At 39.4% G+C, this 12,127-nt stretch overlaps 1 protein-coding gene across 40 annotated transcripts in view; it reads left to right on the top strand.

Moving 5' to 3' along the window:
* The window catches only part of LOC106871616 (E3 ubiquitin-protein ligase TRIM45), a 253,827-nt gene that overhangs the window by 115,229 nt on the left and 126,471 nt on the right, over positions 1–12,127 (top strand). For 13 of the 40 annotated variants that reach the window (XR_016244670.1, XR_016244697.1, XR_016244695.1 and 10 more), the window contains exon 1: positions 109–244. The exons of the other annotated variants lie outside the window; for them this stretch is intronic. Coding sequence is in view for 9 of the 13 variants with exons in the window: in XM_089364654.1 (XP_089220780.1) it covers positions 210–244 (35 nt within the window). In the remaining 4 variants the exon portion in view is untranslated. Of the gene's footprint in view, positions 1–108; positions 245–12,127 lie in introns of those variants that run through there. 40 annotated transcript variants of the gene reach the window in all.

The raw sequence follows: 12,127 nt of genomic DNA, 5'->3' as shown, positions 1-12,127 counted from the left end.
CGCAAGAAAAAGTTTCTGCAACTACCTAACTTCTCTCACACCTGTTCAGTATTACTTACTACCTTATAAAAGCGAAGGCGTGATCTTTCTCCAGAAAGAATATACCACCTCTTTCTTGTTCTTCCCTTCTTCATGCTAAGCCGACACATTCCTAGCTCTCCAGCTTAACGTTTTACCAGTGGCAGCCATCAGCCAAACCTGGGCTATAAATGATGTCCGAAGTTTCTCTGACTGATCGTGTTATGTAAGTTTCAAAATTTGTATTTATTGTTGTTGTTATTATTATTATTATGAATATAGTTATAGCTGTTGTTATTGTTGAAGTTATACATACTATTGTAGTTGGTATTGTTTCCAAATTTTCTCCTTGTTGTTGGCGACTTTCCTCAGTTCCAAGTATATTAATAGTTCAGGTTATATTTTATTTACTTATTTATTCAATTTTTTCCTCAGGAATGTATTATTGTGTTGTGTATAGAGATGTAGAAAGATCTCCATGGCAATTGCTGAGCTAACTGCTGGGTACTGGTTGATTTCTTACATTGAAACCATCAGCTTTAGGGTGTATATTTTCATAGGAAAATGGGCAAATTGTAATGTTCTTAGCTTTACCAAACTGCATAAATTTAAATAATTTAACTGAAGATTGAACTCTTACCTATGTTAAAAATCATTACCATTTAAGTGAACAGCATAGTGGCTGTGAGGTAAAAAGCTTGCTTCTCAACCACATGGTTCCAGGTTCAATCCTACTGCATGGCACCTTGGGCAAGTGTCTTTTGCTATAACCTTGAGCTGACCAAAGCCTTGTGAGTGAATTTGGTAGACGGAAACTGAAAGAAACCTGTCATATATGTATGTATGTATGTATTTGTGTGTTTGTCTGCCCACCATCGCTTGACAACCAGTGTTGGTGTGTTTATGTCCCCATAACTTAGCTGTTCTGATAGAATAAGTACTAGGCTTACAAAGAATAAGTCTTGGGGTTGATTTATTCGACTAAAAGCGGTGCTCCAGCATGACCACAGTCAAATGACTGAAACACATAGAAGAGTATGCGTTTGATAATCTGTGTGTGTCAATCTACCCCCTTATGTTCTTGTCTCTTTGTTACTGTCCACGGGACAGAGACACAGGCACAAGTTCCCATCATTTCAGTCACATTTCAAGAAAATTCAGCTCCTTTTTTATTTGTTATAGCTGTTGTTGCTGTTATTGTTGTTGCTGTTGTTGTTGTTGTTGTGTTTGTTGTTGTTGTTGTTGTTGTTCTTCTTCTTCTTCTTCTTCTTCTTCTTCTTTCGCCCTGGGTTAGCCTTGATGGAGCAGACTTATAATGAAAGGCATTCCATCCATGACCTTCTCGTTATTTTTTTTTTAATCACAATGCACCTAAGATGGTTAGGTGGGATTTAAGGGAGATTTGACTTCTATTTCTAGCTTAATGCACAATCATGCAGGGGTCATTTATTGGTTCATTTTTTTTTTTTGTTTGGTTTTATTTATCTTTTTGATTTTTACTTATTTTTTTAAATTTATATTTTAGTGAAAGTTTTAAGTAAACATTTCTTAACCTGTTGGGTGTGGCATTTGTTATGGACATGACCCATTGTAAGAAGTAAGTTCAATACTTCCCCCAGTAAGGGTCCAGCCCACAAACATCTTTGCTATCAAACCAACTAGGGGTAGACTATGCAGTCACACAGTTTGCTAGAAATGCCAACCAAACATCCCTTAAGCAACACTCTAGTGCCTTAAAAAAGAATGGACATATTAGGTAATGTGGTCCTATATATAACCATTCCCTAAAAAATGGAATGTTTATGACTAGTATCCCTTCAATCATAGTTCTGGGGTTAAACAATAACAACTATAGTCCCTCTGTCACTCTGTTTACACATTTTTACCATTATGAAAATAAACCTTTGAATTTCAGACAAAAGTGTTCAAGTTTGACAGGGCACAAGGGTCTAAGATCTTTTTTTTTTGATTAATAGAATATGGGTACATGAATAATTAAATAAATAAATATACACATCTCATTAATCTTGCAGTAAAACCAGGGCCTTTTGAGCAGCTTCAAGTGAAGATTGAAAGTACATACACATTTACATACATACATATAAGATTCCATATATTTATTTATATTTACGGGAGATAGAAAATAGATATTTTGCTTTTTAATGACTGCTAGTAGACTTAAATTTCTTTAATCTGAGAATTAAAACCCTGTACTTGACCTTCAGTGTCCAGTGTTTGCTGCACAGAGAAAAAGAAAAGCAGAATGGAAAAAATAAATATAAACACAGCTATTATAACAGTTGTAGTCTTCCCTTCTTTAATAGTTGTTCCAACCCCAAACTGCTAGACTGTTGGCAGCATCTAGCTTTTTTCATCCTCTCATCCCCTCATCCCCTTTGTGGGGATGGTTTCTATTACAAACCTGGTGTCTACCATATACGGTGGGGGAACTTAAACAGGTATTTATTTATACTAGACTTTCAAGTGGTGTGATCCTACACAATATCATTGTGACCCTTCATTATAATAAAGAAAAATTAAAATTAATGCACAATTGTTTGTTAATGAATTTTGGATTGTTAATTATTAGTTTCGCAATTACTTATATTTTGGATTTGAATATAGAGATTAATGCTTGCGCATATGTATACGCATGTGTGTGTATCATCATCATCACCATCATCGTTTAATGTCCGCTTTCCATGCTAGCATGGGTTGGACGATTTGACTGAGGACTGGTGAAACCGGATGGCAACACCAGGCTCCAATCTAATTTGGCAGAGTTTCTACAACTGGATGCCCTTCCTAACGCCAACCACTCAGAGAGTGTAGTGGGTGCTTTTACGTGTCACCCGCAAGAAAACGGCCACACTCGAAATGATGTCTTTTATGTACCACCCGCACAAGAGCCAGTCCAGGGGCACTGGCAACGATCTCGCTCGAAAACCCTATAAGGCCAGTCAGGCGGTACTGGCAACGGTCACGCTCAGGATGGTACATCTTATGTGCCACCCGCACAAGAGCCAGTCCAGGGGCCCTGGCAACGATCTCACTTGACTTGCCGGGTCTTCTCACGCACAGCACATTTCCAAAGGTCTCGGTCAGTAGTCATCGCCTCGGTGAGGCCCAATGTTCGAAGGTCTTGCCTCACCACCTCAGCCCAGGTCTTCCTGGGCCTACCTCTTCCACGGGTTCCCTCAACTGTTAGGGAGTGGCACTTTTTCACGCAGCTATCCTCATTCATTCTCACCACATGTCCAAACCAGCGCAATCGTCTCTCTTGCACACCACTACTGATGCTTCTTATGTTCAGCTTTTCTCTCGAGATACTTACACTCTGACAGGTATGCACATTTACATTACACATCCAGTGGAGCATCCTGGCTTCATTCCTTGCGAGCTTACGCATGTCCTCAGCAGTCACAGCCCATGTTTCACTGCCATGTAGCATGGCTGTTCATACACATGCGTCATACAGTCTGCCTTTTACTCTGAGTGAGAGTCCCTTTGTCGCCAGCAGAGGTAAGAGCTCTCTAAACTTGGCCCAGGCTATTCTTATTCTAGCAGTTACACTCTCAGCGCACCCACCCCCACTACTAACTTGGTCACCCAGATAGCAGAAGCTATCGACTACCTCTAGTTTTTCTCCCTGGAATGAGATAGAAGTTGTTTCCTGTTTGTTTACAGTGTTTATTGCACCTGAACATCTGCCACATACAAAAACTAACTTCGTAGTTAATCTGCCTTTGATATTGCTGCACCTCTTATGTGTCCATAGCTTGCACTGGGTACATCTTATAGAGTTACTACCTACTCCTTTACTGCATACTGAGCAGGGCCATCTACCTGAAGGGGTTTGTGTTTTATCTACCTTCCTACTTATTAAGATTTTGGCTTTTGCTAGGTTGACTCTAAGGCCCTTCGATTCTAGTCCTTGCTTCCACACCTTAAACTTCTCCTCTAGTTCTGATAGTGACTGCGCAATTAGTGCAAGGTCATCAGCATAGAGGAGCTCCCAGGGGCAACCTGTCTTGAATTCCTCTGTGATCGCATGGAGGACTATGATAAATAGGAGGGGGCTGAGGACGGAACCTTGGTGGACCCCTACCTCTACCCGGAATTCATTACTGTACTCATTTCCAACCCTCACCTTACTGACAGCATCTCTGTACATGGCTCGCACAGCTCTCACTAACCATTCTTCTATCCCAAGTTTCCTCATTGACCACCAGATAAGGGATCGGGGGACCCTGTCAAAGGCTTTCTCCATGTCAACGAAGGCCAGGTACAGAGGTTTATCCTTGGCTAGATATTTCTCCTGCAGCTGTCTCACTAGAAATATGGCATCAGTGGTGCTTTTACCTGGCACGAACCCAAACTGCATCTCATCTAAATTGATTCGCTCCCTAATTAGTTGGGCTATGACCCTCTCCGTAACTTTCATAACCTGATCTAACAGCTTGATGCCTCTGTAATTATTAGTATCTAAAGTGTCACCTTTACCTTTGTAGCAGTTTACTATGGTGCTGCTACACCAGTCATTGGGTATGACTCCTTCGTGTATCACCTGGTTCGTAATACGGGTGACTAGGCTGTAGCCAACACTGCCAGATATTTTGAGCATCTCTGCAGTGATTCCTGATGGGCCGGGGGCTTTCCCTGTCTTCGTACTCTTAATTGCTTTATCTACCCTGGTACTGTCAACTTGGATAGCTGGTCCCTCTGTTGGGTCGACATACGGCAGGCTCCCTTTCTCCCATTCATTCTCTTTATTAAGCAATCTATCGTAGTGGCATCTCCAGACCTCTTTCTTTGCAGCCTCATTTAGTGCAAGCGTACCATCATCCATGCGAACACATTTCTCTCCTACGACATCACTATTCTCTCTCCTACACTGTCTTGCAACCCGAAATACCTCGAGTCTTTGGTCCTCACGGCACAGAACATTGGCAAATCTTTTCTTATCTGCTTCCCCTCTGGCTAAATAAACCTGTCGCCTAGCTTCCCTTCTGGTAGATTGGTACAATTCCCTGCTACCACCGTTCTTCCAGTCCTTCCAAGCCTGTTTCTTTTGTCTAATAGCCCCGTCTACATCCTTGTTCAACCACCACGTTACTCTGGGTCAAGAGGAGACTTTACACCAGCCACAGATCTGGTCTGTGGCTCTCAACAGGTTGTCTCGCAGAAATCTCCAATTGTCTTCCACGTTGTATGATGCTATATCTTCTTCTATTTCGTCAAATGCTTCAAGTAACTTGTCTCTAAGTCTTTGTTCATTTGCAGGGTCTTTAAGTTTCCATACCCTTCTCCTCCAAGCCGGTCTACTTCTGGGCACCCATATTGCCTTGATCTCGAAGTCGCTAACTACTAATCTGTGTTGGGGTGTACGTTCTTCGCCAGGGTAGGTTTTGGCATTTATAAGCCTCCCTCTTTCTCTAGTTCTGGCGAGGATCTAGTCGATTTGGCTAGAGTGTCTGCCGGATTGGTAGGTGACTAGGTGACAGGCAGGTTTCCTGAAGTTGATATTGCAAACCATAAGATCGGTTGCATCACAGAACTCCAGCAGTCTGGTTCCCTCCTCGTTGCGGGAACTGAAGCCATAGCCTCCATGTATGTCATGGAAGCCTCCAGCACGACGTCCGACATGACCATTGAAGTCACCAGCCACAAAGAGAAGGTCTCTGTCTCTTGTCGACGAGGTAGTTTGCAAGAGGGTGTCATAGAATTGGTCTTTCAGCCCATCCGGGAGCCCCGGTTGAGGGGCATAGGCTGAGATGACAGTAGCTAGCCTATAATGAAGCACTAGTCTAATCTTAAGTACTCTGTCACATACTCTAACTACCTCGATTACCTTATCAACCCATTTCTCTGCTAGAAGTATTCCTATGCCCCCGACTCCGTCAGTGTTCCCTGCCCAGAAAAACTTGTACCTGTGTTCTTTGCCTGTGAGGAACCTCGCAGAACCTCCTCTCCATCTTACTTCTTGGATGCAGCACAGATCTACGCGTCGCCGTTCAAGTATCTCAACAATCTCACCAGACCTACCTTTCAGCGTGCCAACGTTGAGAGTGCCAATCCTGACAGTGTGGGAGGAGTGGGAGTCAGAGGAGTGCGCCCGTGTGACCCTGGGATGGGGGTAAGCATATATATGTATGCATGTATGTATGTATATATATATATATATATACATATACATATATATATGTACACACATGCATATATATATACACATGCATACATAAACATATATATATATATCTGAGCCTGGTGTTGCCATCCGGTTTCACCAGTCCTCAGTCAAATCGTCCAACCCATGCTAGCATGGAAGGCGGACGTTAAACGATGATGATGATGATGATGATATCTGTATACATACATATATATATATATATATATATATATATATATATATATATATATATATATATATATATCCTCCTTGTTCCACTTCCTCCCTCCACCATCCTCTCTGCTCTCGTGTGACCTGTGGTCAACTTTCTTTTCACTCCAGCCGCTGTGAAGGCAAGACGAACTACTAGCGTTTTACCTCAGATTTGCGTTTGGCCGTACGGCTTTTGAATGTTGTTTTCACTGTCCATTTTTTCCTGTCTTGGTTTGTGTTTGCCACCTTGGAATCCTCTGTGTAGTGGGTTGATCCACTACTCAGGAAGAGACTATTCTAGAGTACGTTCTGTCTTGTCTTCGAAACGTCTAGATAGAATAGAGACAGCTGATGAAGGGATATTCCAAGTGGCTTTCCGTTTTCCTATGTGTTCGTTCCGTTGTCTGTAGTTTACTGTTCTAACGTCCTGTACCCTGATATGCATGTATATACACATGTAGATGTAAGTATGTACATATATGTGTGTATACATGTATATATATTCTTTGTATTATATATATATATATATATATATATACACACACACATATATATATTACACAGTTATACTTATCCAAAAGAAAGAACGGTCATTTCTCCTACATTATTGCATTGAGAGTATAATAAATTTAGAAAAGCAATGCATGAAGAGAAAAGATTGTAACAGAACTGAGAAATGATAAAGAAAAAATAATGATACACTAAAGAAAAAAAAACAAAAGAAAAACAAACAGGGAAATACATAAACATATTAAAAATAGATATAGTAAGTAAAACACAAACACATACAAATGGTTTTTGTGAGGATTAAAGAATAGTAGAATAGGCGAGAATGGGAGAATAATGTCTAAGGAGAGAGAGAATGAAGGACGAAGAATAAAAAAAAAAAACACTATATAGAAAAGACACAAAAACAATGAGTACAATATAAATACATAAAGAGGAGATGAAGAATAAAACAACGGCAACAATAACAAGGATAATGAATACAAAAGAAAACGAAAGTAGCCACGTTGGAATAAAAATATTTCCAGGATAAGCATTGAAGTTTTAAATCTATTTTTCTTGTCTTTGCAAATGTTCTATTTAAAACAGAAAACAGAAGAAATATATATGTGTGTGTGTGTATATACATATACATATATATATATATGCACACATATACATGCACATATGCACACAAACATATGTGTATATATGAATATATGGGTGTGTGTATATGTGTGTATGCATATATATATATATATATATACACACACACACATACACACCAGTGTGCAGTATTATTATCAGCAATAGTGTTTATAAACATGATAACAGCATGATATCAGTGTTCAGTTGTTGTTTAACCCAGGTCAGTTGTTATCAAGTAGACCAATGATCAAAGGAAGTCCAACCGTGGCAACCCATTTTATACAATGCTCCAATGTGTTCTTTTTCTAAGATCGTGAAATCCAATTCAAGAGTGATTTCACTACTATTTCAAGCAGGTTGAGTGATCACATATCAGTTTCCTTGACAATGTTCCACACATAAATATATCAGTGGTTAGTGTAATGTATAAACATCGATATCAGTGAGTTTTGATCCTATGACATTCATGTGGCCAGAACTTAATGGTATTTCAATTGTATTTAGATTGAGAATACAACACTTTCCATTGAACAGGACATCAGTCCATTGAAAAAGTTACAGTTGAGTATACTTGAGTGTCATGAAATGAAGTACCTTGCTCAAGGATACATACAACATGCCAACCATCTCAAGAATCGAACATGTGTCTTAATGATCATCAGCACAACAGTCTTCCCACAAGGCCATGCACTTTCACAGTGGTGTCAGTGGTTAGAGTATAAACATGAAGGAAGTAGTCTTACCATTTATAAATACAGTACCAGTGGTATCCATATATGATTGTTTGTTGTCGGTGTTAACTTGCATTTGAGTAGAAGCTCTGTAGCCACTGATTGAGCCTCTTCATCTTGATGGGTGCAAGGAGAAGAGAAGTTCATTGTTCTAGCCACAGATGGCCATCATGTGATTTTGATTAAGTTGGACCATGTGTTGCAATCACAAGGCCGATGCATTTGGCCACCTGCTTCACCAGCAGTACCATTGGGATTGGTAACATGCCGGATTTGGTTTGGGTGGTTGCATCTGGCTGCTGGATGTCTCAGATATAATCGAGATCCATCTTGTTCACATCAGCCCATATGGCAGCAGTGGTTTTACATCAGAGTTTCCTTTCTTAGAGGGACTGCTTTCCAGGATAATGAACTCTCTCTACTCATAAACAACTAGTTTTTTTGGTACCAGTAACCTGCTTTGTATCTTCTTCTATCAGCATGAAGCAGTTTAACCAGGCTAACATCTAGCCATCAAGCAGGCCAGGAGTTGGACTTGGTTGTCAGAAGCTATTTGAGATACACAATTTATGAGAATATTTTCTATGTAGTGGGAGCTTATCCCCACTACCATTCTCAGGTATAACAATCTTTGAACCTATCCTATAAATATGATGCATGTGTAATATTTGTGTATAAATGTAATATCATATGATATCATTTAATAAATTTGACATCTCAACCATGATATCAACAATGGCAGTGTATAAATGTGATATTAGTTCATAATATCTGTAATAATAGAATATTAATGTTTATCATAATGTGATGAACATGACATCAATAATGTCACTGATAAATATAACACTTAATATGATATAAATGATAGTGTAATAATCCAAAAACCAATATCATTTATTCAATTGTATTTCCCATTGTATCATAAACAATAATTAGTATATTTGAAGTAGCAGAAACAATAGGGAGTCAGACAATATATCCAGGTTTGTATTTAGTTCCAGTTCCATGATGGGCATATTTACCTGTAATATCTTTGGTTTGGTAACAGTCGTGCACTAGGATCGATCCACTCAGTTTTCCTTTTTCCTGATTTATTGTAACCTTTTGTCAACGTAAAAAAATCATCATCATCATCATAATTATCATTATTAAGCAGGTATAATTCAGGGTCGATAAATTAAGCACCAGTTGAGTATTGGGGGTTGATGTAATTGACTGTCCCCCTCCCCCAAATTTCACGCCTTGTGCCTATAATAGAAAGGATTATTATTATTATTATTATTATTATTATTATTATTATTAGTAGTAGTAGTAGTAGTAGTAGTATTATTATTATTATTGTTATTATTATTTTGGTTTGGCTCAGGTTTTATTATTTTCTTGTGGTGCTGAGTGTTGCTATTGTTGTTGTTTATCAGCCTTCATCAAGCAGACTTATAGACAAAGACATTCTAGATTTGACCATTCCATCCTACATTGGGTATTATGTGTCTTGCATCTAATAAGGTAGTCACAATTAAAAATAAATTTGAACAATTATCATCATCATCATCATCATCATCATCATCATCATCAACATCATTTAACGTCCATGTGCCATGCTGACATGGGTTTGACAATTTAACGGATCCTATGACTGCATCATACTCCACTGCCCTACTTTGGCAAAGTTTCTACTACAGGACACCCTTCCTAATGCCAACCACTGTTGAGTGTGCACCAGACAAGTGAGGTTATCTTGCAACTTGCAGGACTACAAAGCCCAAGAGAAGTAAATTTATGCAAGGAGATGAAGGGTTAAAGTATGAGAGAAGCAGTCAAAACATTACAGGTTTCTTGCTATGCAGGGGCTTCATGCCTACTCACATATATTTGATTTTTAACTGAAAACTTTCAGCTTGGAACCACAAGTTGTATTTTTGAATTCTGAAACTGAGATTCACAAACTGAACATCTAATCAACAGACAGGCGTGGCTCCAACACTCAAGCACTTTTGCTTTGAAACCTGTAAAACTGGAGCTAACAATCGCCTACAATATATATGTAAGATCCAACCATGACCTTCAATATGTATGCATAAGTGACATAATTTCTTTCGGTAAACTTACTTTTGGTATTTCTCTCAGGCATGTGACTTCATCTTAGGCAGTGAATGCAAACAGTTGAACAACAAGAATATCTGATTCTTAATTCCATAAAAGTGTTTTTGTATGTGTGAGAGTGTGTGTGTGTGGTGCGCGAGTGTATGTGGATGTGTGTGCGTGGAAGTGTGTGTATGTGTCTGTATGTGTGTGTGTGTGTGTGTGTGTGTGTTTGTGTGTGAATCACACTATATTTCAGGCATTAATAATGCAAGGCTTCGTTTAACCAATGCGATTAATATGTTCTTTGCCATTTTGCTTCGGTATCTCCTGTTTATTGTTTTTGGGGGGTTTTTTTTTTTGTTTTTTGTACCCCCCCCCCATTCTATTGAATAGCTGCCATCTGAAGAAGCATAAACATGCGGAAACTCACAAATAACAACATATGGCTTCAGTCGAATAATTATAATAATAATAATAATCATGTGCATGTGTGAGAGGGGGGGTATGTGTGTGTGTGGGAGGAGTGTGCGTACATGTGTGGGTCTTGTGTTATGTGTTCTGCATCAAGTTACACACACTCTGTCACTATTCTCTTAGTCAGAAATGCAATGAACCACTGATTGGTTGATTGGAAACCTGTAACCAATGACATGGCTCTTCATAAATTCTGATATAAAGTCATATCTTCTATCTTCTGTCTTTTACTTGTTTTCGTCATTAGAATGTGGCCATGCAGGGGCACTGTCTTGACAAATTTTTAGTTGAATGGATTGCCCTCCCCCCAAGTACTTTTTTTAAAGCCTGGTACTTATTCTATTGGGGTCTTTTGCTGAACCACTAAGTTGTGAGGATGTAAACAAACCAACGCCAGTTGTCAAGCAGTGGGTCGGGGAAGGATTCAAACACTGACACAAAGATACACGCACACACACACACACATATAATATATGTATATGTATATACACACACCCACACATATATACAATGATCATCTCTCAGTTTCCATCTGCCAAATCTATTCGCAAGGCTTTGATTGACCTGACACCATAGTAGAAGACACTAGCCCAAGGTACCACACAGTGGGGCTGAATCCTGAACCATATGGCTGGGAAGTAAGCTTCTTACCACACAGCCATGCTTGCACCTTTATGATGATGATGATGATGGTGATGGTGGTGGTGGTGGTGGTGGTGGTGGTGCTGACGACAACGATCGATGATATATATATGGCAGAGTATGAATATTTCAAATGGAAAGTTGGGCATAAGCAGAATCAAATGTAATGTGCCCTGGTTTGGTCATATAATGCATGTGGATGAAGTCAGCTGCATAAAGTGTTGATCTCTAATTGTGGTGGGAACCTGTGGAAGAGGTAGACTCAGGAAGACATGGGACAGAGTGGTGAGAAATGATCTTCAAATGTTGAGCTCCACAGAAGAGATGACAAAGTGCCATGACACCTGGCAATTTACTGTGTTAAAGACACATCAAGCTGAGTAAAATCGTGGCCATATATACAGGCAGATCCTTAACAGGCCACGCTCCCCATCTCACACACACACACACAATTTGTTCCCACTTAAAAGCTCCTTCATTGCTTGCTGTCATTGTTGTCTTAACAACAACAACAATAGTGACTTAGTAGTAGTAGTAGTAGTAGTAGTAGTAGTAGTAGTAAAGCACTCGGGTCAAGTCGTTATCAGAAAGCTGACCCCAAATCCGAAAAGTGTGCATTAGATGTGGAAGCATAAAAGACTTTGCTTGTTTTTTAGGTTAA

Source organism: Octopus bimaculoides, chromosome 1 (assembly GCF_046866305.1).
Source record: "Octopus bimaculoides isolate indiv1 chromosome 1, ASM4686630v1, whole genome shotgun sequence".
NCBI classification, from domain to species: Eukaryota; Metazoa; Mollusca; class Cephalopoda; order Octopoda; family Octopodidae; genus Octopus; species Octopus bimaculoides.
The sequence above is the reverse complement of the archived record's forward strand: the minus strand, read 5'-3'. Positions and strand labels throughout refer to the sequence as shown.